General features: G+C 41.5%; 1 protein-coding gene across 1 annotated transcript in view; it reads left to right on the top strand.

Annotated features, from left to right (window-relative positions):
- The window catches only part of CLYBL (citrate lyase beta like), a 124,047-nt gene that overhangs the window by 35,663 nt on the left and 61,820 nt on the right, over positions 1–26,564 (top strand). The window contains exon 3 of the mRNA XM_032442737.1: positions 16,396–16,585. Within this exon, the coding sequence (XP_032298628.1) occupies positions 16,396–16,585 (190 nt within the window). The remainder of the gene's footprint in view (positions 1–16,395; positions 16,586–26,564) is intronic.

Below are 26,564 nucleotides of genomic sequence, written 5' to 3'. Positions count from 1 at the left end.
AGTGGGGTTTTTGACAACTGAGTTATTGACCCTTGAAAACAGGGAGTTGTAAGTGAAAGGCTGATACAGTCGTAACTATAGCAACCCTGTCAGTGTTCCTGTAATTATTAACTTTTTTTTTTTTAATACAAAAATTAAGAAGCTGTTTCCGTTCTCGCTGCAAACGGATGGTGCCACCACAGAGATACACTACGCTGAAACAACACATGCCTGTAGCTAACACCAAGTACAGGCAGAGCAGGGAAAAAGCTAAGCATTGCTCACCAGTAGGGCCAGAGCCACTTGGCTTGTTCTGATGCTCAGAGCAGGGACAGCAGGCAGCTTCAGCCACTGCTTTGTGCAGAGCTGGGTGATGGCTCCATCTTCTTCCCTCACACTGGGTTTCTGGGTCTGGGGACCAGTGACCATGGCAGCTCCTGGGTTGTGCTCACAGAATGCTCTGCAGTGCCACCACAACACAGGACTGGCCAGCCTGCCCTGAGCCATCCACAGGGGATGGTCCTCATTTCAGGCACCTGCACATCCACCGCTTGTGACTGCATCCTTTGTCGGTCTGGGATCTGCTTGCTCCAACAGGAGCAGCAAATGCCCATTGGGTATAAAATAGGTTCACCTTGGTATTTGATGTGAGTACAGCAAGTGTTTGCTGCTGGTGCTCGGCCCTCTATTTTCTTGTTCCTTGGAATCCAAACTATCGATAGTACTGTATTTAATGGAGTTCCTTAATTGCTTCTGTTAAACAATCAGTTGCTAAGCTTTCCTTAGCCAGGTTTTCAGATAATGGCTTTTGTTTTTGCTTGGCCATCTGTCCCTGTATTAATTGTCCTTTTCCCCTAGCATCTACCCATAATGTTGGCAAACTGGTTCCTGAGGACAGTCTAAATTCCTCGTGCCTCATTTTCTAGTGTTGGACACCGTTACCTTTAGCGTTTCACACATTTAATGGATGTAGTTCTGGATACCGAAGGCACTTCAGTCACTTGCACTGCATGGCAGGGAACTGAAGTTACTCTATTTCTATGCAATGTTAAATGCTGGCAAAACAATCAGAGGCCTCAGTCGAAATGATGGCTTGTTTGCAGGAGATCAGCATGTGTGGCAAGTAAAAATGTTTTCCTGCTTTCTCTGCCGAGTGAGGTGACAGCTCACAGCCAGAGGGTTTCGGAAGAACTTCCTCTGGGCTCAGCACTGAAGTTCCCTTTTTGTTTCCACCCTGAACACTGAACTGCCGTTTGTTCTGCCTGGTTTGCACAGCTTTTGTCCCTAATCTTTGACTGCAAAGTTGCTGAGCAAGGCCCTGGTGCAGAAGGGTGCTCAGCCAGGTGATATCCCTGGGGTGCTCAGCCCATTCCTATTGTGCTCAGCTACTTAGTTGAACCAGGACTGTTCTGGTTCCTTTTTCTTCCAGCCCCCTCCCCCCTATCCTCCTTTCTTGCTTCCCAATTCTGCTGCTTCATCCTCCAAAACTTCTGCCAGGCTGTCCATGATTTCCTTAAATGATGCATTTGGTTGCCCTGAGTTAAAGCATTTCCTCTTGTCTCTGGAGCTGTGTTAAGAGGTTCCTCAGGCCCTGCTTTTCATTGATGCTTCCCTTACCATAATCTCTACTGACTTGTCACACACTTTTAAGATATCTTTTGACCTTGGTTCCTGCTGGCTCTCTAGGTGCGTTCCTACCCTGGCTCCCTTCCTGCATTGCTGATTGATGGTTTAGTTTCTGCATTTCAGTCACACTTCTCACTCTACTGTGCTCCTCCACAGTTCCCCCAGGCCTTCCACCCTGGTGGCTCAGCTGGGGCCACAGCCTGTCACCATCTGCCTCCCTGCTTGCACAAAAACCCATCCTTCCACTCGGGGTTCTTCACAGAAATACTACATATCTGTCACCTATTTCCTTTCCACTTGGACCAGACTCTGGCTTTCCAGCCACCTCTTTTGCTTTGCCTTGCCTCTAGAGCCATGGCTTCGGACTGTGTGTCTATGCTGCCCAGTTTTCGTTACCTCATCCTTCTGCCAAATCTAGGTTTCTTGCAGCCTTTTATTCTCTTTTTAGAGAACAAAGCATGTAGATGCTTTTTAATCTTCTTCTTTACTGGTCCTCAAACTTTTACAGTCTTAAAAAGTCCTTCATCATCCCTACATCCTCATCCACTCGTATACTCCTAGTGCCAGGTTTGACATTGATGTGTTAGTTGCTTCTTGAAAGCAATAGGAATAGTGTAATCAAAGTATATTTTGAATCAAGGCATAGCAGTGTTAAAAGCCCTCACTGCATTTTTAGAGAGATTAGAAAATAATAAAGCAGAATATTTCAAGACCGGTATATTGATTCCATAATATTTACCAACTGGTTATTATTTTTCAAACTAATACAAGAATAAATTCTTAAAGCACCTACTAATATTTATTATATCCTTTTTGTGGATCAAAACCTAGCAGCATCCCTGGAATGCTCAAGTTAGCTAATGTGACTCTTACCATGGTGGAAAAACAGTTTATTTTATAACTGTTTGGGACAGGAACAGAGGCAACATATCTTTCAAAGATCAGAAGTCGTAACTGAGTTTGTTGAGAGGAAAAGCAGTGTTTAAGGCCAGATTGCACCAGATTTTTTTCTGTGAATGTACTGAGTGCTGGGACTTATCTTTTAGAGCATGCAAAATGTCTAGCAACCAAACTCTTCTTCTGAAGAAGTAATGGTTGTCAGATGTGGCAAAAGAAATAACTTATATACAGTGTCAGTAGCGGTGGTAATTACCTTTCAACTTTACCCTAAGCACATATCCGTTCAGTGCTCTGTCCTGTGTACAGGGGAATGCCAGCACTGTGGAGAGGAGGACAGCTTGCCAGCAGGACTTCCCAAACATCAAGCAGGAGCTCAGACAGAAAAAATCCACCATTCCTTTGGCCTGAGCATTGTCATCTGGCTATGTTATCCAAAGTTATCTTCCCAACTATTAATGTATAGTGGCATACTGTTGATCAAGCAGCCCCTAGACTCCTTCCTTGCCCTACAAAACAATCAGAGCAGGGACAAGGGAGGATATGAGGTCATCATCTTCCTTGTTTAATGGCTAAAAATGTTAAGCTCTAAGAGACAGAAATGAAGGAGCGTCACTTGTGCGAAATGCCTGGTTGCTTGCTTTGTTCTGGTGGGGATCTGGTGAAGACAGAATGCAGTAACATTAAGGACAGAGCTGCTTCGGCTTCTTGAGGCTCGTCTTCGGCATTCAGCAGCTATAAACCTGCAGGGTCATACCTGTACTTGCAAGGTATGTGTGATGCCTTCAGTGTGTTATGCAAAGAGCAGCAACACTGTGAAGGAAAGCCATTGGCATCGGAACTGGTGGTTGGACAGCCTCCCACCAAGGGTTCCTGTAGCACCGGCAGACTGAATAATTCCTTGTAGAATTCCCAGTTTAACGACATTGCTGGAGATGTGGGAAAAGGCAGGTTGATTGTTTTGTGTTTGTTTGTTTTTTTTTTCCCCCAGCAAAGTATTTGAGACTAAAAACTGTGGGAAAGAGCATTTTTATTACATATTGATTTAAGGAAGAGGAATTCTTTTTGCCACTTTCCACTGATAAATGCTGTTGTTGTATTTTGCCATATTAGATGGTTTTATATGCATGCAAGTATATATATATCTAGACTTATGTGTGAGTAAATAAATAATTGTAAATGTAGATACATATGCAAGTAAATTAATATATAAACATAAGTATGCATGCAAATAAATGAATGCTTACTTATGACTGTTGTAGTTACAAGTAAACAGCCAACTTTACCTTTAAGGCAGAATATCCTACTGCCTTTCCATGTCTCAGATTTTCAGTAATTCACTTTATGGGTTTATTGTTAATTACATATTTGTGTTGTTTTAAAGACTCTTAAGAAGTAGCTTTTTTTTCCTTGATTGCATCCAGAGCAGGTGAGATTATTATTTTGCATTTTCTCCCAAATCAGATTCTCCAAAGAAGGAAGAAATCCTTTACTTTCTAGAAATGTTCTGGAGAAAAGAATGGCTATGCCATGCCATTTTGTTTTGTGTTTTTTTTTTCTTCTTTTTTTCAGTGCATCAGATGCTAATCTCTGACAACAAATCTTGCTGCCACTGAGACATTAGCTCAACTAAAATGTTATTCAGGGAGATAAAAGTTGAAAGTCCCTGACATTCCTCCTATCAGCAAGGAAACAGATGATGATGAGCAAGGGGTGATGTGAGACTAAAACCAGTGTCTGAAACCATCCAAATAACGTATATATAATCTCAGATTTGAGAATCGTACTTAGAGAGAACATTTCAGTTTGATTCATAGCACTCTTCAGTACTTGCACGACTGCTTTCTGCCTCCTTTTCAGTCCTTCGTTTGTTTCTTGCTGTTAGTACAGATAACTGATCTGCTCTGTAGAATTAAAATGTATCTCAACATAATTTCACTTCTTTTTTTTCTCTATTGAAATATATCTCGGGTGATTCCCAATTAAAAAAAGAAAAAAGAAAGCATGAAAAAAATAGGCAGATTTGGGAATGCAGTACTTTCCCCCCCTCTTTTTCTAGTACAGGATAGGAGGCACATGTTAAGTAAATATCTAATTTCTGTAATTCTGAGGCTATATTTGTGACAGAGGTCATTAAAGAAGACCATTGATGGAAAAAAAGAGAAAAAGCGTGATGTCTCTACATGTTTTCACAGGGAATTTTTTCCACAAATTTATATACCAGAGAGTTCAAAGAGTCTGTATGTCGTTTAGTTTTGATACAGATGTTCAGTGGCATAATGTTGACTTACAGAAACACAGCTGCTCATTTAAAATGCCATAAAAACAGTTAAATGGAGGTAGATCTAATCGTGTTTCTCTGTACAGGTTTTATTTCCATGTAATTCAGGACTTCTGCTTATCTACTGTATGCGAATGTTATAAACCTAAAGGAATTGTCTTTATTTGTGCAATGGAGGCAATATGTTTTTCTAATCTCTAAATAAGTCCTGCATCGAGACTCTGGGGAGCAGAATTCTAGCTGATGGGGCAGTGACCCCTTCTCCTTTTGATCAGTTCCTTCCCTTAATCTCTGAAATTTAGGTTTAAGGCTGGTGATGGTGATGGCGGTGCGTACTGAAATGCAGGAGTGTGGGAAATCCCCGCTTAACAAAATGGCGGTATTTTGTGGGAGGGGTCATCTGGTGGAACACGGCCATTGGGAGGAGAGCAGCTTTGACTCCCAGTGTTGCCTTAGTTTCAGCTGGCTTTTTGTGTTCTCCCTGACCATAGTCAATAGACGCTGTAGCAACCTCAGCCACACGAGCCATCTCACCTGTGAAATACAGATAAGAAGCCCCCACAGAGCCTGTAATGCGAGGCCTTGCCCTCGCTCCTGCACAGAGCCAGGCTCACCAGGTGCTTCCAGTGCCCAGGAGGGGCTTCTTGCTGCACACTGAACTTCTTTTTTTTCTTTTTTTTCTTTTTTTTCTTTTTTTTTTTTTTTTTTTGTGTGTGTGTGTGTGTGTGTGTNTGTGTGTGTGTGTGTGTGTGTATGTGTGTGTGAAAATAAACCCACAGTATTTTGTAGTATTCTGTTCTTGGTGATGATTTGTGCAACTCTGGGCCATGATCATTGACTGACTATCAAATGTGATTGGGCTTACCACATGGATGGGTAAGCCCTGCAGAGGGGCTGGGGTCATGATTTTATGGCCACTTCAGGACTCCCAGGATGTGGTGAAGCTGATATGAATAGCTCTGTGAGAATGTTTAGAGAGAACTAAATGATAAAAGTAGGTCCTTCTCATCCAAGTGGGCTCATCTCTTCTGAGCATGGTAACCTGCCTGGATGGGGAGGAAGGTTATGACTGCTTTCCCCCTTGAATGGTGAACCTGGGGCTCTAACTACTCCAAATGCACACCTTTTTGGGGGCAGGACCTGACCTGGGTCAGTAGGGGAAGGGAGCTCTGACTCTTTTCAGTTGGCACTGGTACATTCTGTGCAAAGCTTATCCCTCATGCTGGAGTGTTTGGCAACTGGAGGGATCTGGGCCTGAAGAAGAGAGTAGGCACTAAATACAGTATTTCCAGGTATCTGACTTTATCAAGGAGATGATTTTCAAGGGATGAGTCCATGTTAGGAGTTGGTGTGTCTGTTTCCATGTAATAGAAACATCCTTCGACTGGCTGTGGGGGTGATGACATGGAATCGATAGCTGTCAACTATTTTATCCTTAGTTTCACAATATTTGCCATTTCCTTCAAGCCTAACATCCTAAAATCTATCTCTCTCTTTTTCTTTCTTTTTTCTCTCTCCTGTAAAGAAAACATCTGGCTTCAATTATAAGGGAAAGTTTGAAAATACAGACCAGGGGCGTAAGAACTAACAAATAACACTTCATGGTGCATTTTTGAGCATTGAATTTTTTAATTCAGTCTCGCAATGTAATGTCACATTCTTTGTGATTTTTCAAATTACTGATATCGTTAACAGATAAAAAATGAATGGCTTTCTTGAGAGGCATGTGGGATAATGGGAAGATATGGAATAAATAAACAAATGGAAGAAAATGTAGGTGTTTATGTTTTCATTGTAGCTGTACAAAAGCAGTAATAATTTTAACTCTTGCAGCATAGCAAAAGAAAATAAAAAAGCAGAACAAGTAAAGACATCAGGTAATAAAGCTTTGCCAGGTACTTATTTACTGGAGATCAGGAAATTTTTGCAGTCTCTATAATGTTGCTTAGTCCCACCATTGCTATGAATTTAGCGCATTTTAACTGTAGATAATTGAAGAGGAACATAGTTTAAGGCATGAAAATGTAGAAGTCAGAATGTGGAGGCCATCTCTGCTGTCCTTTTAAATTAATAAAATGAAATCTGCCCTAAAGTAGTAGGACTGGGCATATTATTGCTGCTACCAGAACTGCCGTAGAAAGGTTCCCACATTTTGTTTAAGTTAAATAGAGATAGAGGCATAGAAAATTCATTTGATCTTTTATAATGTTTTCATGGTTAACAAGATTTACGTATGACATTTTTGTATGATTAAAAGTGCTGGAATTTCATTGCAGTAGACATTAACTCCTGTGATTGAAGTTAAGTGAGATTATTTTTTTTTATAGCTAATCAAGAGTTTAACAACCTCTGGGGCATTTGAAGAAAACGTTATACTGTACTTAACGAACATTACACTACAAATAAGAGTGATATCTCTGTAATTAAAACAGTCTGGATATTGCTTAATGAATGTTTTTCTTATCTTAATGTATAGGCCATAAGGATTCATGTTGTTGCCTTTATTAACTTGTGGAGTTAGTTAAAAAGCTGGTTAAAACAGTAAGTCCATATCGGGTCAATATAAAATGCTTATGTAGGGATTTCATTGCTCTTATAAATCTGACTAGTTAAAAAATAAACACAGCTGCTTGTTTGTGCCATCCTGAGCCGTGCCGCAGAATGGAATTTTTGCCTGTAGATGTTTCTAAAGTAAGTCTTGCCCCAAACACTGAGCTATTTGGGAGTGTTCTTCATCATCTCTTTAGGAAATACTTCAGAATTTGCTCCACACTGGAATCCAAAAGCAGAGAGTGCTTCTCAATTATTACAACAGCATTTGCTGGGGAGCTAACAGCAGCCTGTGTTTGTACTTTCTCCTATCGTATTAAGTCAGCTTTCACATAATTATTTATATTTAATGTAATTGCAGTGTATTTTAGTTTATGGTTGCACTGACCATTCTTCAGCAATTTGATATTTACTAATTGCTGGCTGAATTTTTCTTCACCACTCAGCTGTCTGGCACAGAAACAAAGCAGAACTGATGCAAAATGAGGCTTCAATCTGAAGTGCTCGGCAAAACGTAGATCATATTTTTGCTTTTCATCAGGTTCTGAAAATAACACGCAGTTTATTTAACGGTTGAGAACCACTGCCTTTATGTTGTTAAAAAGATGTTCACCAGCTGGATTGCATCTGCTAGATCCCGAGTCTCGATTTTGCGCCAGTCTCTGTCCCGAAAACATAAAAGAGGAGATTGACCTACAAATAGCCTACAAATACATATTGAAGAGTTTCAGCATCCTGAATGAATCCTCAGTCCTGCAGGCGCTTCAGCACACGGGCAATTGTAGGTGTTTGACGAGTCCTTTTGATGTGTCTGGGCAGAGCACATGCATGAGCAAGTTTACAGGAGCAATCCCAAAGTGCAGAGAAGATTGTGATATGGTTTTGTTTCCTCCGAGTAGTAAAAGTGTCTGCGCTTTATTTAGTAGCGCAATTTGCATGCACTTCTAAGTAAGTGCACGGGAATCGCTGAGCTGTTGGTGCACGGCAAGTGTAGTACACCGTAACTTGTAAATCAACATGACATACAGCCTAGTTGGTGAAAAATCCTCAGAAGTACGAAGGAAACCTCATTTTGTGAAACCGCCTCACCCCAGCAGAAATTAGAGAGAATAGAACCCGTGATAACGCATCTGAAATCCTCAAAGACACAAAGCGTGGCGCAAATGTCTTCCTTCTGACAACTTCCCTGGTAGACTGATACCGACTCTCCTTTGCCCAGCTGCTTCATTTCAATATTATCAGGAGCGTGTTTCTTGTAATTTTATTGTAAGTACAACCTGAATCCAAGCTGTTTTCAGAGCCGGCCCTGTTTGCTGTTATCTCTTGCTGTGCATCACTGCATTTCTGACCCCACAGCTCTGGTGCAGACAGCTGCTCTGGCTGCAGCACCACAGTACTCCATCGGGGCTGATTTCACCAAGTGCTCGCTTCTTATTTTACGTGGAATTTGTTAGCAGTCCTTGGCTGTGGATGTTTGGGCCTGGGATGGTAATGACAGTAATTAGCACCGATTTCCAAATCCCTGTCTTGGTGTTGGCTCTTGGCATACATGCAGGACAGCTGTGCGAAGTAGAGAGGGGAGTGGTAAAGAAAAGGGATGAAAAACATCTTTGAAGAGAAAAAAAGCTCTGTCCAAATGCTGTCACCCATTTTCGTGTCTGTGAGTGTGCATAGGGTTGTGGTTGGGTGAGTTTGGAAGCATTCAGACAGTTAGCAGCAAGGGCAGTGTCCCAGGGCAAGCCAGGGAGAAGAATGTGAATTGTTCCCTGACAAGACAGGGGTGTTTGGGTGTGACTGCCCAAAGAGAACATCTCCTCAGAACTCTGCTATTCTGCAGAGGCCACGTCTCTGATTGAATAAAAACACTGATTTGTGCTTGTTGTGTACACACCTCCTAAGGCAAAAACTGCACACTGGGTTTTCACCTGCAATTCATGGGTAATGTGTGCCCCATCCTCCTCCCAAACTGGAGGATGCTCAGTTTCAGAAGCCCTGTTTATCCCTTGGCATCACACAGCCCTGAGCACGCTTTGGTTTGTACACAACAGTGATAAACCAAAACAAACAGGAAGTCATTGTCATATACCCAAAGTCATCCCTTTTACATTGCCATGCGTGTCTTCTTATGGCTGATCTCACTTGCAGTCCTTTCTGAGCCTCCTGATGATGTACTGCCAGGCCTTTCTCCTTATAGTGGGATGTTTTTATGATTTTAAATAGGTTGTCATTTCATTGCAATTCTGTAAGAAATATGTCATGCAAGAGCTTCTGTCCAGACATCGTGTGGCTAAACAGAATCTCCCAAAATCTCTGTGCAGGGTTGTGGATTAAAAATGGGAAGAATAAACAACATTAACTAGCTAAATGAAATCACCTGAAATTTACCTATAGAAATTGAAACTTCAGAATGTGGTGTGTCAGTATCCACATGGAATGAGGGGAGCGGCCCATACACCACGTGTCACGTATGTTACAGCTCCCCAAGACAGGACACCAATTAACCTTGGGTGACAGCAGCACACACACACTGCCACGGATGCACACAGGCTTTCCCGTGTGAACAGCCTGTCGCTGTTAGCGGCAAGCAGCCCTGTCACCATGACTCATTCTTTAAATCTTTTTAAAACTCTCCTATTAACTCCAAGAGGTGTCACACCGCCGTCTTCCTCAAAAATGAACTGGTTTTGCTGCCTTAAAAATTCAAGGCGTGAGTAATGGGAGCAGCCCGCCGTCCTCTTCCTGCCCCCAGCCTTATTTGACCATTCTGAGCAGAGAAGAGAAACCCCTCCTTCAGTCACAGTGACTCAGGGCATGGTGAGGCTGTGAGTGAACCAAAACAGCGGGGTCAAACGTGGTTGAAAGAACACGGAGAGGGTAAATAAAAGGTCATTTTTTTCTACTTTTAGTGCCGGTGGGAGGAGAAAGTTTGGTTAACTATTTAACCTGTGATAGCCTTTCATCATTTTATGGCTTAAGGGTCTGTGGTTTCAAGCTTTTGTCAGTGAGTTACTGGTTTGTGCTCGATCTGTGCCGAGGCCAGGCTCTGGTTTCCAGTGATACGACTCACATAGTTTCACTGGGGATAGGAAAAAACCTACAAACAACAGCTTGCAGCTTACATTTTCCCGAACGTGACTTGCCAGAAACTTTTGCTGTGGTAGTCCATTTGCATCTGAACACTGAGCTGCTTTCTTCTCCCCACTTCTCTATACCACTTTCTTTTCCCATCAGAGATCTCCATCCCCCGGTCATTTCCCACTGGCTTTGAGGTACAAGGTTTCAGTGCCCAGCCTGCCTTGGCCATCACTACCCTGGGGTCTCAGGCCACCCAAACCCCGTTGCCTAATTTCTCTGTGCCCCATGCTGCCCCCCATTCTGCCCCTCCTGGAGCCTGCAGTTTGTCCTTTCCTGGGCATGTCCTCAGCCCAATTGCAGGATCTCTCATGGCTGTCTACACGAGCTTTCAGGGTAATTCTTTTGCCTTCTCAAGAGCCGAGAGAGAGGGGTCCCGCTCCCATCTTGGCTCCTGCCTTCTTACACCTGTACAGCTCCATCAGCGTCAGGAGCATTAATGGTAGCTGTGGGTTGCTGGAAGATCACACCAGCCTTACTGGGGACATGAATAGCGGCCAATGGGTCTTTCGGGATGCCCCGACTTCTCAGTAGATCTGCTTTTCGAAAGTCCCAAACCACGGGAGAAAGCCGAGTTGGGGGGTTTGAAGGCTTTCTTAATTTTCTTCCTTTTTTTTTTTCTTTTTCTTTTGGAGCGTCGGGGAAACGGCCTCAGTGGGATGGGAACAAAAGAAGAAATCAAAATGTAAAGCGGAGCGTTTGATGTGTTGATCAGCCGCAGTTTTGATTTTAGCATAATTGGATCACCGTTAGCGGGCAGTTGTTTAGGCGAAGTGTCCGGGTGCAGTCGTGCCTTTCTCGGCAGCGGATATCCCACGCCTTCTCTTTCCGAGTGAGCCCCGCTCCCCCCAGCAGCAAAGCGCACTTTGCTGCCGTAGCCCCGCTCTGTGCCCGCACGGCGCTGCCCAAAGAGCCTCGTGTTTTCCGCCCGAGAAAACGATGCGCTTTATTTTCCCCGTGTTAACTTCTCAACGATCGCGAGGAATTTGTTCTTTTTCCGTTGTTGTTGTTTTTCTTTTCGGTGGGGTTTTGTTATTATTATTATTATTATTATTTTCTTTCAAAGTGCAGCCCTTTTCTCTTTCCTCCCTTTTCTCTCTTCTTGATATTTTTATTTCCCTTTTATATGGAGACTTGTAGGTTTTGTCACTTCAAACGTTCGCTGGTCCTCCTCTTTTCTTCTGCTTTACAATACGCACTAGGAGATTTTTTTCTCTCTCCTTCTTTTTTTTTTTTTTTTTTTTTTGCATATTCCTCCCCTTTCTCTGTGAGATATTGTCGCTGACCAAATTTAAAACACTACAGTATTTAGGATCCCCGCGGTGCCATTTGAAGTATTTGGACCTGGAAAATGCCCCAAGCAATAACTACCTGAATTGCTTTTAATTACACAATATAGCTGCATCATTTTACTTCAGATTCTTTTTGATTGATGCTGTAAGGCAATTGTAACCATGGATGATGGGATTAAGTGCCTCTTGAAGTGACTTTAGCTTCTTGTGGGAACAAAGGGAAAGAAGAGAACACTTAGTCCCTTTTGGAGCGAACAGCCTTTTTTCACTTGCTATATAAAGAAATACAATTAACAAACATTATCCCCAGAGGTGAATTGAAATGTACGTGCAGACAATAACTGCTCTTGACTGCAATTAGACATATATGATCCGAGGAATTTTGGCCATTCATTAGCGCTAATTGTTTGAGAAACAAACCCACAGAACAAATGATTAAAATGTTAGTGCCATAACCGGGATTATTAGCATGTGTGATAAAATGCATGTGCTGCAGCTGTACCAATAAAACTCTCGGGCAAGTCGCTTTGATTTGACGAACGCTTGGCTTGGCTGTGAGCTGCTCGTATTTGCACAAGGCCTGCTGATGTTTATAACAAACAACTTCTCGCTTCTTTTCTTAATTAGAAAGAATTACCATGCAAATTGGGGCGCTTTGTAATCTCGCGCAACTCGGCCTTTGTCTTCGGTGGATCGTTTGTGCGTGTTGGGGAGCTGCTCCCTTGCAAATCAGACATAGTCAAACTGCTGTATTTAATTTGTGTGGGCTTCCTTTTTTCTATTTTCACACGTCAAACAATTAGCTGAAGGAGACTTCGCTATGTCAGCTACGCTGCGTTCAGGGTCGCTTCTTGTGATCCTTAGAAACTTGTTACCAACACCATGCTGTAGGAGTAAAGAGCTGGCCTACCAAGCCATGGGTATTTTCCCATCTGTCGGGCACGTGATGCTGTAGAGTTTCTTCTAGGATGGTTGGGTCTGGCCAATAAACACAGAGCGGAGATGCAGGCTGAAGCGCTCATCTTGAAAACAACTTGTGGAAGCGCTTTACTTTCCATGCTGCAATTTGTTGGCTCCAATGAGAAGGCACAGGTGTGTACCATTCAGTGTAGGCGTGAGCACGAGCAGTGCTGGAATATGAAAATGCAGTGTGCCTCAGGAGCATCTCACTAGTTGCTGTCCTTCTGTATGGCTGCCATCCCAAAATGCAGAGTGCCTCTCAGTAATCCAAGTGCTTTTGTTTTCTCCTTTCTGAGGATGAGCTATTTGTTCTTCAGAGAAACTGCTCTCTCAGAGGATCAAGAATAACTTTAATTTGCCGGCTACTTTTATATATTTGAAGTAGACTTCAGTAGAATGTTATGTTTGCAGAAGAAATGTGCCTTGATCACCAAGACCCACAAGCATTCAGCATGCTCCTGGATGCCATGCATGGAAACATGCTGAGGTAAAACTATGCACTGAGCATTACACAGTAGCCTACTCCGTGTTTTAACTTAGAGTGCTTAATGGAAGAAACACTGTCTTAGCATATTCACCTGGCTTATGTCTGTGTATTTAGTTTTAAACACAGTCAAGCTTAGTTTGAATCATTAAAATACTTGCAGTCAGCAGAGGTGTAAGATTTTCTTCCTCTTTACAGCATAGGGTTGTAACAAATCACATTTCCCCTTTAAAAAAAGCAACCACACTGAGGATGTTCTCACTCCATCAAAATAACAGAAGATGGTGATCAAGATAGAATTTGCTGCTGGAATAGCTAACTGTTAGTAAGCATGCCACTGTCAGATTTACAAGGTTCTGTAGGCAAGTGGATTCTGTTGTGGAGCTGCTTCTTCCTGGGCAATTCGTTCTGTTGCAGAACATAACATTTGGCTATGCAGCACAAATGTGCAGTGAGAGTGGGATTTGTTGAAGAACATTTGGCAAAATAACAGCATCTTTCCAGATGTTTATTGCAGTCACACCTAAGCATCCTTGATAACAAGTCTTATTTTGCACTGACATTTCTAGAGCTCTTTGTTTCGGGAGGAGAAGGTGTTGTGATGGTCAGCTGACAGCAGCTCCTTCCATATATTCCATTTTCAGCCAAACATCCTGAAAAAGCTGTGTCATGTTTCATAAGACTATTCATATGACAAACTGTCAATATATTTTTCTAATGCTTTGTGTCCCAAGAAGGCTGCTCTTTGAGCCCCTGGGGCTGCAAGTTGATTTCTAACACTGAGACTCCAGTAGGTTCATGGATTAAATCTGCTGCTACTTGAGGGGGTGCCACGTTGCCACCCCATCTAGAGGGATGTTCATAGACCTGAGTGGAGATATGTGGCTAAGGCTGCTCTGCTGGCAGTGAGGGTTTAGTTGTGTGTGTGTGACAGGAGATAGGTCTCCTCCCAATATGCCCTGAAGTCGTGGTTTTAGCCACTTCTGCCAGGGTAGGGTGGGTTGGAGGGCTGGTGGGAAGCAATCTAAGGGTGCTCCAGGATCTGCTTGCCTGCAGGAGTTAACTATTAATGGTCCAAGCTCTTTGACTTCTTTGTGCCTTTGGGCACTACAAAGTTGAAGCCATCAGAGACAAAAAATGGGAATGAATCACTTTTATCCCCTCATACTTGTCTAGTGAAGGACTGCAGACTTCTTTACTGACCTCTGTGTCACACTGAAAAAAGACCCTCCACTCTTCCACTTCCTCCTTGCTCTTCCAAAGAGTACTACTGCAAGAAAATAATGAGATCAAGCAGATTTAACTAGCAGCCACTTGAGTTACCTCAAGTTGTGTCATCACCCCCCTCTTCAACAAGAGGCTGGGAATATGGAATGGTTTGTGGAAGATGAGCAAGGAAGGTGCTCAAGAGAAACTCAGCTGGTGTTGATTATCAAGATCTCCAGCACCCATGTCTTGGAGCTGCTGTGGCTGAAGATAAGATTTACTAATGAGGGGAGTGGCACAGTTTGTAATAAATAGTGAAGCATTTCTGTTTAACAGCAAAGCTGCCATGTTGCTTAGGTTGAGATGCATTACAAGGGAGAGATTGCTGTGTGATTTCTGTGGGTTTATCAAGCTAGCCCACTCAGGATAGGCTGAGACCTGGCAGAGGAGCTGCTGAAGTAATTGTCCTTTTCTGATTAGTTTGCTGAGATAAAATGCAATTAAATCTTTCTTCGTGTTTTCAATTCAAGATCTGTCTTTCAGGATGCCAAGTCTAAGGGAAGGGAGAATGCACTGGTAGGGTTAGTTGAGAAAGCAGTTTGTCAGAAAGGCATCACGTTGGCTCTGATGTAGATTGACTGAGCTCATTTCCAGGTGTTTGAGAGGGTTAGTCACTTTGGAGAAAAGCCTTGTGTGCATGTAGCTGCGTGTTATTCAGATGTAGCGACTTGGGAAATATTATTAAGAGGGACATAAGAAAATGCACAGGTCCCTGACATGATGTGATAATGACATATTCAGTGTGGTGCTGGAAAAGCTTTGCATTATTCAAAGTGCTGAATAATATACAAGATAATGCATAATGGTGTTGGATTATGGTAGGATTATTTTGTGATTTATAAGTGCCTTGTGCACTGGCCCTGGCTATGAAGATGAGTTGTGTTATTCTGTCCTCGGTTTTGATGTAGCAGAATGTGTTTGAGGGGTACAGCTTGAAATAGATAGAAGCAGTGCTAGGGTAGGGCAAGGGCTTTTTTTGAAAGGGCATGAAATGTAGCAATGCTATCCACAAAATATTTCTCTGTGCCTGTAATTATGGAGCAAGGCAAGCTCCCTATTGTGCTTGAGGGCATCCTCCCCACACAGCCCTGCTGCCTCTGAACACAGCCCCATATTTGGGGTGGGTAGGCCACAGCCTCACCAGGAATGATCAGCATGGAGTGGAGTCCATCACAAACCCATCACTTACAACCACTTAGATGAAGTCCACTCAAGCCTTGTGGCACTGCAGGCTCACACCTGTGCTGAAATGTGGGGCATGAAGCCTTTATAAGCATGAAGAAATTCTGTGGCCAACTGGCCTGCTGACACTGCTGGTGGGCTTGTGAGCTCTGCTGACATTCCTGGTTTTCCTCGTTTCCCTCTCCATCCATTTTGCTTATTTAAAATTTGCATGAAATTACGTTTGTTGAAATAATACTGAAGTTGCGAAATCAACCTTGCAAAATGGTGTTTGTTTAACCAGCCTTCCTTCTTCAATCACAGCATGCCATCCAGCTCCTGCAGCACATGTGGCAGGGAGCAGCCCCTGTCTTAAAGTAGCCCTGACCTGCTCCCAGCACAGCCCGTGGAAGAGTCCCATGGCAGAGGGGAAAAATGAAATAAAAACCTTTATGTATTTAGTGCTTGTCATAGGGCACAAGACAGGCAGTGCAATTAAGGCCACATGGATAACCTCAGCCCTGACATTCCTTCAGTTCTGGGTGTTATAGTTTGCAACTTCTGTTGAACATAGTGTTGGGGGTTTTATACTATAATTACCTTTAATACTGATATCTCCCTACCTTAGCTGTAATACTAATATTTCCCTACTTTATCTCTTCCTGAGAAATAAAATTAAAAAGCCACTATATAGATAGGGAAGTTTTGTTTTTAAGATATTGTCAAGTATTCTTTAAAGAGCCTAATTTCACCTTTATCCTTTACAGGCTGAGTTCTTCTCTGCCAGCTGGTGTTCCCAAGCTCAGCTATCGCTTTGCGTCATCTCACAAGTACATTCCCAGGAGAGCTGTGCTGTATGTACCTGCGGATGATGAAAAGAAGATACAAAAAATCCCATCACTAAACGTCGATTGTGCGGTGCTGGACTGCGAAGATGGTGTGGCTCTGAACAGAAAGGTAATTAAAAATTATCTGTGTGATACAATCAGCACTAACTAGAACGTGTGGGCAAATATTGCCTTTGCCTTGGGGAAGTGGCAATCAGACAGACGAAGATAAATCTTAAGATATACAAAGTAAAGTGATAGGTTTTATGGAGATGTTGGAGAACATGCAAGAGATGGTCCCTAAGAGGGAAGCGAGTTTTGAAGGGCCAGGCATAAGCACTCACCATGGAAAAGTGGGAAGTGCCAGTATTTTTTGCCATGTATTTCTTATAGATAAAGAGGAAATAGACTGTTAGAAGAGAAGCAGGGAAGGAAGAATTGGCTCACAGTCATCAAGTGGGGATTTTGTTGTTGAAACAAAAGCTTCAGATTGTGAGCAAGAGTGTGGGTTCAGGCTTGAGCCTTGGGGTATTTAGAAAGGTTTACTCACTGAGACTGTCAGAGGAAATGTTGGTAGGGTTATTTCTGATTAAGACCAAGTCCACCAGGGCGCTTTAAATCAAAGGAGCTGCAAGAAAGCAGGCAGAGTGAGAAATAAATGAAGATGTGTGAAGTACCGGTGCTAAGTTTTTGATGATGTTCGATTTTGAGAGAGAGAATGATCCAAACATGCTTTCAGATATCCTTGCTGGCAATCTTTTTAAAGTATCTCAAACAAACCATTAAAATGTTTCACATCTCAAATAATGCAAACCAGAAACTGGTTTGAATCTTTCACAGTGAAAGATAGTTTGGAACTGGAATATAAATGTGCCAAAGCATCATCTTCACATTTGTAAGTGTTGCTTGTTCATTTTACAGTATCTCAAACAATAGCAAGCACTATTTAGGGTTTGAGTATTAACGTGTTCTCCAAACAGTTATGAAAATAGGCTTGAAAATTTTCCTGTGTTATTTCAAAAATGTGGATGAAATTCTATTCTTTTCAGTTTCTTGGGAGTTAATGATGCTCTCCAGAAGGACTCAATTTGGTAGTGTTCCCTTTAACTTCTGGGTCTTCTTTCCAGGTCTTCTTGTATGTTCCTGGTCCTGTTGTATGTTGGAAAGAAAAATACTGTGGTGTTTTCAAAGAATAATTTTATCTCTGAAAAGTGAAAATAGGGCTGCTGAATGTTCATGTAGATAAATGAAGACAGACGGAAAACATTTTCCAGTTGCTAAAATTCTGTGTAAAAGGCTAAAATTGTGTCTGCTGTCACAGTGAATTAGTGTTGTTTAGTTCATATTTGGAAGGCTGATACTGTAAGGTGACACAAGACACAATTGTGTGTTAAACTAGCATTTTTAGGTGCAGCTTAATTATGTAAAACAAGCCGTTTGTAGCAGAGGCATCAGTTTGTAACACAGCAAAATGAAATTTTATGATCAAGGTGACAAATTTGATAGTAGTAATTTCTAAAGGGTGATAAAATTCTAGCTTTGTTGAAGTGAAGGGGAGCTGTGCCACTGGCTGTAAGATTTCAAAGAAATTAGGAGAAAATTATGTAATACAGACTGGAGGTGACAGACAAGACCCTGACTGAGCTTAAATGCAAACAAGAAGCAGATAGGAGGTAAAAGAAGGAGCAGGTTATCAGGGAGCAACACAGAAATGCTGTCTGGGCACACAGGGACAGAAGGTGGAAGGTCAGAGCTTGGCTGGAATCTAAACCGGTAAGGCTTGAGCAGGTCAGCAAGAATGGCTACGAGGGGTATATCAGTAGCAAAAAGGAGAAGGAAGACCAGGTGGAGTGTGGACTTGCTGCTCCATGAAGCCTCAGGCTTTACTCTCAGGATCTGTTCTCAGTACTCCTAGGGCATTTCTTAGAAGCAAAACTTGTGGCAGGAGGACATAGGCACAGCAGGAGAGGATGAAGTTAGGGTACGTTTAAGCTCGTCCATGGGACCAGATAGGGCACACTGGAGGTTGCTGAGGGAGCTGGCTAGTGTCATCCTGAAGCTGCTGTCATTCGTCATTGAAGGGTCATGGTGTCTGGAATGGTTCCTGATGCCTGGAGAAAAGCAAATGCTACAGCCATTCTCAGAAAGGGTAAGACTGAGGAACCACAGGCCTATCAAGCTCACACTAGCAGTTGTGAAAGTGGTGGTGCTGGTTCTCACTGAAGTTAGTTCATAGCCAGAATGGACTGATCAGGAACAAACCATGCCCAACAAATCTTCCCTGAATAAACTACCATATTTTAGTATGAGAGATTAAGAGAGGTCTACCTTGACTTTATCAAGACTTTGGCATTGGCCTTACAGAGTATCCTGGTAGTCAGCCTGAGAAGAAATGGACTGTGTGGCCAGACTGTAGGGTTGGTGGCAGTTTGGCTGGTCATGGGTGGTATGTGCTGTGTATATTTTGCAATTGCCCCTTTTGGGCCAAAACCATTTAAGTTCTTCATTAACAGCCTGGTTGCTGGGAAGGAGCCTGTGAGGGGCTACCAAGGTGGTCAAGGCACAGGGAGGAGAGGCTGAGGGAGAGTTTATTCATACTGGAGAGGAGAGAGCAGAAGGAACCTTGGTGAGACCCTACTTTGACCAGGAGGATGGAGATGATGTTCTACTGAGGTCCCTTCCAACCTGAATTAGTCTGGTGATTGCACAACCAGTAGCAAAGCATGATTCAAAGTGATTGGAAGATGGAATTTCATTTTTAGATCTGCCACAGATACTCAGGAAGACTTTGATTATTAGGTTCTGTGAATGTGAAGCTGAAATTATTACTGCTCTTGCTGCTTAATATATTAATGTTTCTGAGGTGTTTGGAGACTTTGTGTGAAAGATATGTCAAGAATATGCACTGAAGTATCATATTCAGTGGCCCATTGCAAATGGGTCATCTAAAACTGAGAAAAAAGTACTGGGTAACACAGCAACACCAAGTCTGTCCTTTTGATTTATCATTCTTAAAATAAATAGTACTGATGATTTTTGCTGTTTACTGCCATGTTTTATATCAATAAAAATTCCACCGGTGAATTTTCTTGAAACTACTATTAAATGTTGGGGTTTTGGAAAGTCAGAACCTGGCTGAAGGTTCACAGTGCTTTGGGCCAATTTCATCTGCTTACACAAGGTCCTTGCTTTAATCATATCCAAGCAACAAATTTGAACACCTCACCAAGTCTGTTTTACAAGAGTCTGTGTGGTACACATTCAATTTAAGCAAGATGCAGATAGATCAAGGATCTGGAATATCAGTGGTTCCATTTTTTTAAAAAATGAAAAGCCATTCCCAAATGAGAAATGTTGCAGTCTGAATATAGAGTAGTGGAGTAATAGAATCACTTGAGTTGGAAGGAACCTTTAAAGATCATATATATGTTGAACTGCAATATTTCTGTAGCATCCAACCTGTTCTTTTTTTCTTTAACAAGACAGTGCCTCTCCCTGTCCTGCTTAAACAGCAGTCTTGATCTCATGGTCTCTGCAGATACACTTCTGAAACATCCCAGAACCCTGATAATTGCCTGTATTCAGCTCTGTGTTCAGCTGAGAGCATATTCTGTCTCACCAGGTAAAAAGTTGCTGGAATAAAGAAAAACTAATCAGCTGCAGAGTTCAGGTTTCTTGGAGGAACATCTTTATTTCTCCGCACCTGATACCCCTGTTGGGGGCAGGTAATTACATTGTGATTGTCTGCACAGAAAGTAAAGCCATATGCAAAGCTTTGCTTGTTTTGAGACAGTGGCATCATGAGCAGTTCAGTGATCAAGGAACAGCTGGCAGGAAAACACCCTCCTTTGATTATAGCATTTTCTTTGTAACTTCCTATGCTTAGCTCTTCCCCATCCTCTAGCATGAGTCCCCTTTCAGGTTCCTCTGGACCTGTGCCTGTATCTTCTGCTTCCCAAAATCTTCTCTTCCTCTACCCTTTGGTCATGACTCAGCAGCCTCTGGTCTTATCACTTAATAAATAGCTTCCCCTCAATGTTAGTTTTTGTTCAGATTTGCCATAATGTTAAACTCAGTAGTGGTGTTAGATCTAATTGCACTTTCATACTGGGGAATTAAATCCTGCCAGCCACATACAAATGTTTATTTATCACTCTTTGTTAGAAAACAACAACAACAAAAATCAAGACATACAAAAATTCACATCACTCATGGGTGTTTTTTTTAATAATACAGGTGTAAAAGCAATCTCTTGGATTAAATATATGTTTGGGAAACTTCTGTAGGATCCCCCAACATGAAACACTTTATTTAAAATTGAGAAGTGTTGCTGTTTTTCCTCTGGAACTGAAGAGATCTCCTTCATCCAATACAAGTGATTAATATTCAGGGCTGCTCTGTTAAATGATGTCAGACTGATGAGAGTTTCAGTTCCCCTTTTGCTGTGAGACACTTTGTGACTTGTAGAAGGAAACTGTCTTCTCCTCCAGTGCCTGAGCAGTAGAAGCTGGGAAAGAGGAAGCTGCATTCCACCCTTTCCTCTCATCCCTGCCTTCAGTGTGCTAACAGCAGGCCCTGAGCCTTTCTGCTCTCCCTGTGCTCCTCAGTGGTGAGGGGAAGTTCACTTTGGCTGGGGAGATGGGTAGGGAAGGACCTATTTTGGCTCATCCGCAGCATGGTCTCTTAGGGTCAGAGCGTAAATTTGCTCCCACTTAATATCTTATAGCAACCACTTTAAAGTCCATTGCTGTGATGTGCGATGGAAGAAGAAGAAGAAAAAAAAAAGAAAACAGTTAATTCTTTTGAATCATCTATTTTTAAAAAATAGGATTAAAGCCTGACCACTTCTCAAACTGTTCCATTATGAATGATGCATACGTGAGAGATGACTCCGGGTTCATTACAGTTAAGAGCAGATCATCCGCATACATGCTGATTTTATGGAGATTTCTCCCCATGAGAATGCCTCCTCCATCGCTATAGTGATCTGAGTGATCTGATCCTGGGGTCAGAACGAGCAGCATGCCGGAGAGAGAGCATCCTATCCTAGCATTTTTCCCCTAATATGAGATCTTCTGACCTTTTTATTCCTTATCACAGATGAGAAGAGGCTCTTGCATACAAAGTAACATTTCAGCTGTGTTTTGGGGTGGAGATGAATACATAAAATGGGTCAGCATGATATACAAAAAATCCTAGGCTTTCTGTATTGAAACGTATTTCCTTGTTGATCCCATTTTACCATATCAGTGGAAAAAAGCTGCAGTTGGTTTCCATAAATCTCTAGCTACTTCAATTAAAACCAACAGTTTTCCTGTATTATGCTATGATGATTTTTTTTTTCATATATATATATATTTATTAAAGCCAGGATGGCTGGGATTTATTAGTGCTGCAGGTATTTCTCTAGACTCATAGTGAGAATGTTAGCTAGTACTTCATAGGCACAGTTACATGAAACATTGATAACTGGGTTATTTTACCAGGCCTTTGCTTTATTTATAATAAATTAGTACTGTACCTAATTGTATTCCTCCTACAGGGAGAAGGCTTGCTGATAAAGTGTGTAGAGAATGATTAAATGTACACAGGCGCATAGTAGGGCGACTTCTCTTCAAAAGATGCACAAAATTAAAATGGGAATGCTGCTCTCCCTGGTGGCTTGCCATTATTAAAAGTCTCAGTAGCATGGGAAATTTCTTCTGTAGGAATTGGAGAGTCCAAAAGTCTCTCCAGTATATTGTAGGGAAGCTGAACTGTACAGTGGATCTCTGCAAGGCCTTTTTGATCCTTGAAGAGTTCTGATGAATATACATTTTTATGGAAGTTGTAAAGTATTTTCACTTTCTTCTTAATCCCACCATGGTACTTAAAGAACTGCCACTCCTTACTGGTAGCTGTGACAATAAACGTTCTTGTTCCCATTGTTTTATCCTACAAGCCAATCATCTTCCTTACAGAAAGATTTGAAGACTCCTAAGTATGGTCACAATATTCAGCAATTTTCTTCTTAATGATCTCAATAATTCTTGTGTTTCTTCAAGCAGAGCCTTTGAAACGCCAGCTATTTCTTTTCCACTGATTCAGATGTATCCAATTAAGTCTGACTTGTACGTATTCTGATATAACAATTACTACTGACAGAATGGCATCTAGAAACTTAGTGAAAATGCCTCGGCTCACTATAAACCGGAATTTCAGGCAGAGGTATTTTAACAGACCTGAGAAAATGCTTTAAAACACACTGCTATTATTTGTATGGATGTGTATTAGTATAGACTTGGAATTCGTGATACTTTAAAACTTCATGAGAAGTCATCTATCTTCAGGCACAGTAACACACCTGGGTACTGTAGGCTAATTGCAGGGCTAGAACTCATTATTACTACATATTTCTGTGGCGTTTCTGGACCGTTTTGCAATATTTCCTGTGTTGATGTAAGAAGGATTTGGCTGCACAGCGAGTGAGCATCTAGAACTCTGAAGGGCATTGCTGGGTTTCAAGTGTGCTGTAGCATATCAAGCCAATACATAAAGTTGTGTATACACATGAAACTCGGAAACCCATTGGATCAGATTTGTGTAGATTTTTGTCTGTGTACAGGTACATGCACAGGGTTATGTTGCCAGGGCTGTGGCAATACCAGAAGAGATCAAAATATAAAGGTACTGCCCAGAAGGCTGTCAGCGGTGTTCTCAGTACTCAATAACATTTGTTCCATGTCTCCTTTTTGTTGGTTATGAGCAGAGATGTATATTTGTCTGTCCAAATTTCTCTTGCAATGATCTCAAAATCTGGTCTTGAGCCTAAGACTTCATGATTCTTTTAACAAGCAGTCCACTCTGCTCATCCTTCCCTGTTGCAAAGACCACATTTTGAGAACAGGGAGGCAAACCAAATGTTGGGCATCCCAAAGACTCCATTAACAACAGCATGAAACAGAAGGTGATAGCGCAGAGAGTATAGAACTTGTCCTTTATTTTTTTCTAAGTATCTCTACAGTTACAGTCAAGGTAGCTGTCCTAGTGGACTTTTGCTCTGATTATAGGTGAGGCAAGAGAAGGCAGAAATTGATTCTACTTTTCCCATTGCATTAGCTACATCACAGCTAGACCTGTCCCAGGATAAGGAGGAGTGGAGGGATCTTAGAAACAGAAGAGACATTTATCTGCCACAGTGACACTGAGTTTGCCTTTGACTTGGGTGGAAATTGACTTGGGTGGCTGTGGATTACTGGCAAAACCTGTGGTATCTTTTATCAAATTACTTAAATGTTACCCATTTACCTGGGACTTAGTGGTATTATTAGGAGACAAAGAAAGTGGTGAGGTACTAAGTAAGAAAAAGGAATTTTTGATGTCAGATTGTGGAACACAGCTGTATGCACGGAAGTTACAGATGTGATGTCTCTGATCTTGGCTAAGCTTGGGAACATGGGCAGGTATTTGCTGAAAGTATGAGATTTAACCCCTGGACCTTTGGTTTCATCAGTTACTCTTCTGGAGATCAGAGACAATGATCCTGTTTCTTGCTGGTGAAAAAAAAAAACCCCAGTACCTATGTAAATTACATACCTAACCCTCATTTCATCCCACTGTGTGTCTTAATTATTAAGAGTCTACAATCCCTACTATGCTCCATCTTCATAGGCAGATTCAGCAGATCTTATTCAAATAACATTTGTCAGTGAATAAGGACGTTTTTGATTAAATGTGTAGTTCAAGATAAATCCCAATAGGAGTTGGAGTTTCCTTCTAATATACACTGCTACATAAAAAACTGAAGATCTTACCAGCTCCTTAGCTTGCCTGATAACCCTGAGTACTTTTGATTAGCTCATTTTCTGAGCATGTTTCAAAAGTTACCCCCTTTCTTTGAGCTGTTGATTTCATGAATGTTCTGTGAAATCAAAGCCAACAGTCAAGCCAAGGGTTGCTGTGATGGAATGCATGTTTGTTGTGCAGGACAGTCTGCTCCCAAAGTAAGCAAAGAACCACCTTAAAACCAGCCATTTATTTCCACTAAAAGCTAAGCGTATGCCAGGACATCCCTTCAAGTTAGAGTAATTTATCTCTGTTCAACAGAGGACAACACATGGATTACATTTGCCTAAAGCTCTGTTTTTTACACATTCTGTGAAAGACTTCCTTCTTTGAACTGTGAATAGACTTTATGTTAAAGAGGGCTTTAAACAGCTAAAGAATACACTTCTGTGGAATGAACTGCTGAACAAAATAACTATGGGACCAAACTTCTGGCTTACTGAAACCAGAGAGCATCCAAAGCTACTAATTCATTTTGCATTAGCATCCCAGAATAGAATATATGCAATTCTGGTAATTTTCCTCATCCCTGTCTTAAAAGCCATCATTATTTTGGCGCAGAAAAATAGGGAAGCAGAAGTACAGTTTACTCACATCTAAACCTGCACATCACTGCTGGTTGTGCAACAGGCTCTAAGGGCAAGAAAGCTCTTAATGAGTTGTTGCATTGCCTGTCGCCATGCCCACATTTTGGGCTTTCAACCAAGGAATTCTTCTGCAAAGTAGAAAGTATCCTTTTTTCCCCATCCTTTCAGCTAAGTCAAAATATCTAGCAGCACTTGAAGACTATTATTGTAGCAATGCTTTTTATGTACGTAATGTACGTATGCTTCCTGTGTATTTATTAGCACACCTAAGTGTGCTGGCTGAAGCCTACTGTATATTTTTTTCTCCAAAGGCAAATACACATATCTACAAATCCAGCACAGTACAGATTTTGTTGTTGCTGTAGGTTAATCTGCTAAGGTTGCCCACCTTTCCTTTTGGCTACCAGTGTCACAAGGGAGATTATGGTCTCTCTTCTTGTTTATCGATAAACAAAGTGATAAGCTGACTGTGGAGTCTGATTATCACTTTGCGTTAATTTCTGAAAGGATTAATAAAATCATACTTCTTTCTGCATTTGACTACAGTTTCTATCTTTAAAGGAGCTTGGTTGCTCTGAGATTTCTGTTTCAGCTTCTAAATGGCTGCATAACCTCCTAGTATCTGCTTTATATCACTGTAATTGTACTTTCTGCTGTCTTTCTTTCACTGCAGTGCATTAGGACTGCCCCCTCCAGAACAATAAACTTACCAGTTATTATCTCTTCAAGGCTAGGGGAAAAGAACTGCAAATATTTTTCTTCATTTCTGATCACTGGTCTCCAGAAGGTCATAAATCCTTGTACTGTTCCTTATTTGGGAGCAAGCAGTTGTAAAGATGATGGCTGTTCATTTTAGCATCATTGTAAAACATTGCTAGCTCATTCTTTCCTCCTTAATTGTTACGGTATCGTATAGTATTGCCGCAGAATAGCTGTTCCTATGCCAAAATTGAGATAGCTTCATCTTCTAAGGTTTCCTGATTAAACTGTGCATTGTAAGGGGTTACACTGAAGAAACTGATCACCTCTTCCCCATTTGTCAGGTTATTTGCTTACATTTTAAACTTTGGTTCCACACAGGCCCTGTCTTCCACTCATTAACCAATCGTTTTTAAATAGAATAAATGCAGATAATAATTTAGCATACATTTTCTTGAGAAAAAGGGCAGATTAACACATGTAAACACGGGTGGATCTATTTAAATAAACTGTCCACAAAATCCTTACAATATGTAAACAACATTTGTTATGCCTTGGAGATAGCATATGATTGGACTCATGAGACCCTGTTTATCCTACTGAACAGTTTCTTTCATAACTTCAAAGGGAATTTTATATATTTATGGCAATAGCAGGGTGTTAAGTGTAGCTAGACAGAAATTATACCTCAGCTATTTAAGTTAATGCCAATAGGGATTAAATTAGATTTTATAGCTGTTAGTAGAAGTCTGTTTTGTAGCTAACAAGTGGGATTTTTAAATCCTGGAAAGCATAATCCTATTATAAAACTGGCAGCTGAATTAACATTATCTAGGAAGCACGTCTTCACGGATTAACATTTTTTTGACATTAACAAAGAAAAACTAATGCTACAGGGATATTAGATGCTTTTCCCAAAAGTGGGAAAAAAAGGAAAGTGAATATAGGACAAGATAAATGGCATAAATACTGCAGTAAGGGGGAAAAAATGGAGTGAAA

The sequence above is a fragment of the Coturnix japonica genome, chromosome 1 (assembly GCF_001577835.2).
Source record: "Coturnix japonica isolate 7356 chromosome 1, Coturnix japonica 2.1, whole genome shotgun sequence".
NCBI lineage: Eukaryota > Metazoa > Chordata > Aves > Galliformes > Phasianidae > Coturnix > Coturnix japonica.
The sequence above is the reverse complement of the archived record's forward strand: the minus strand, read 5'-3'. Positions and strand labels throughout refer to the sequence as shown.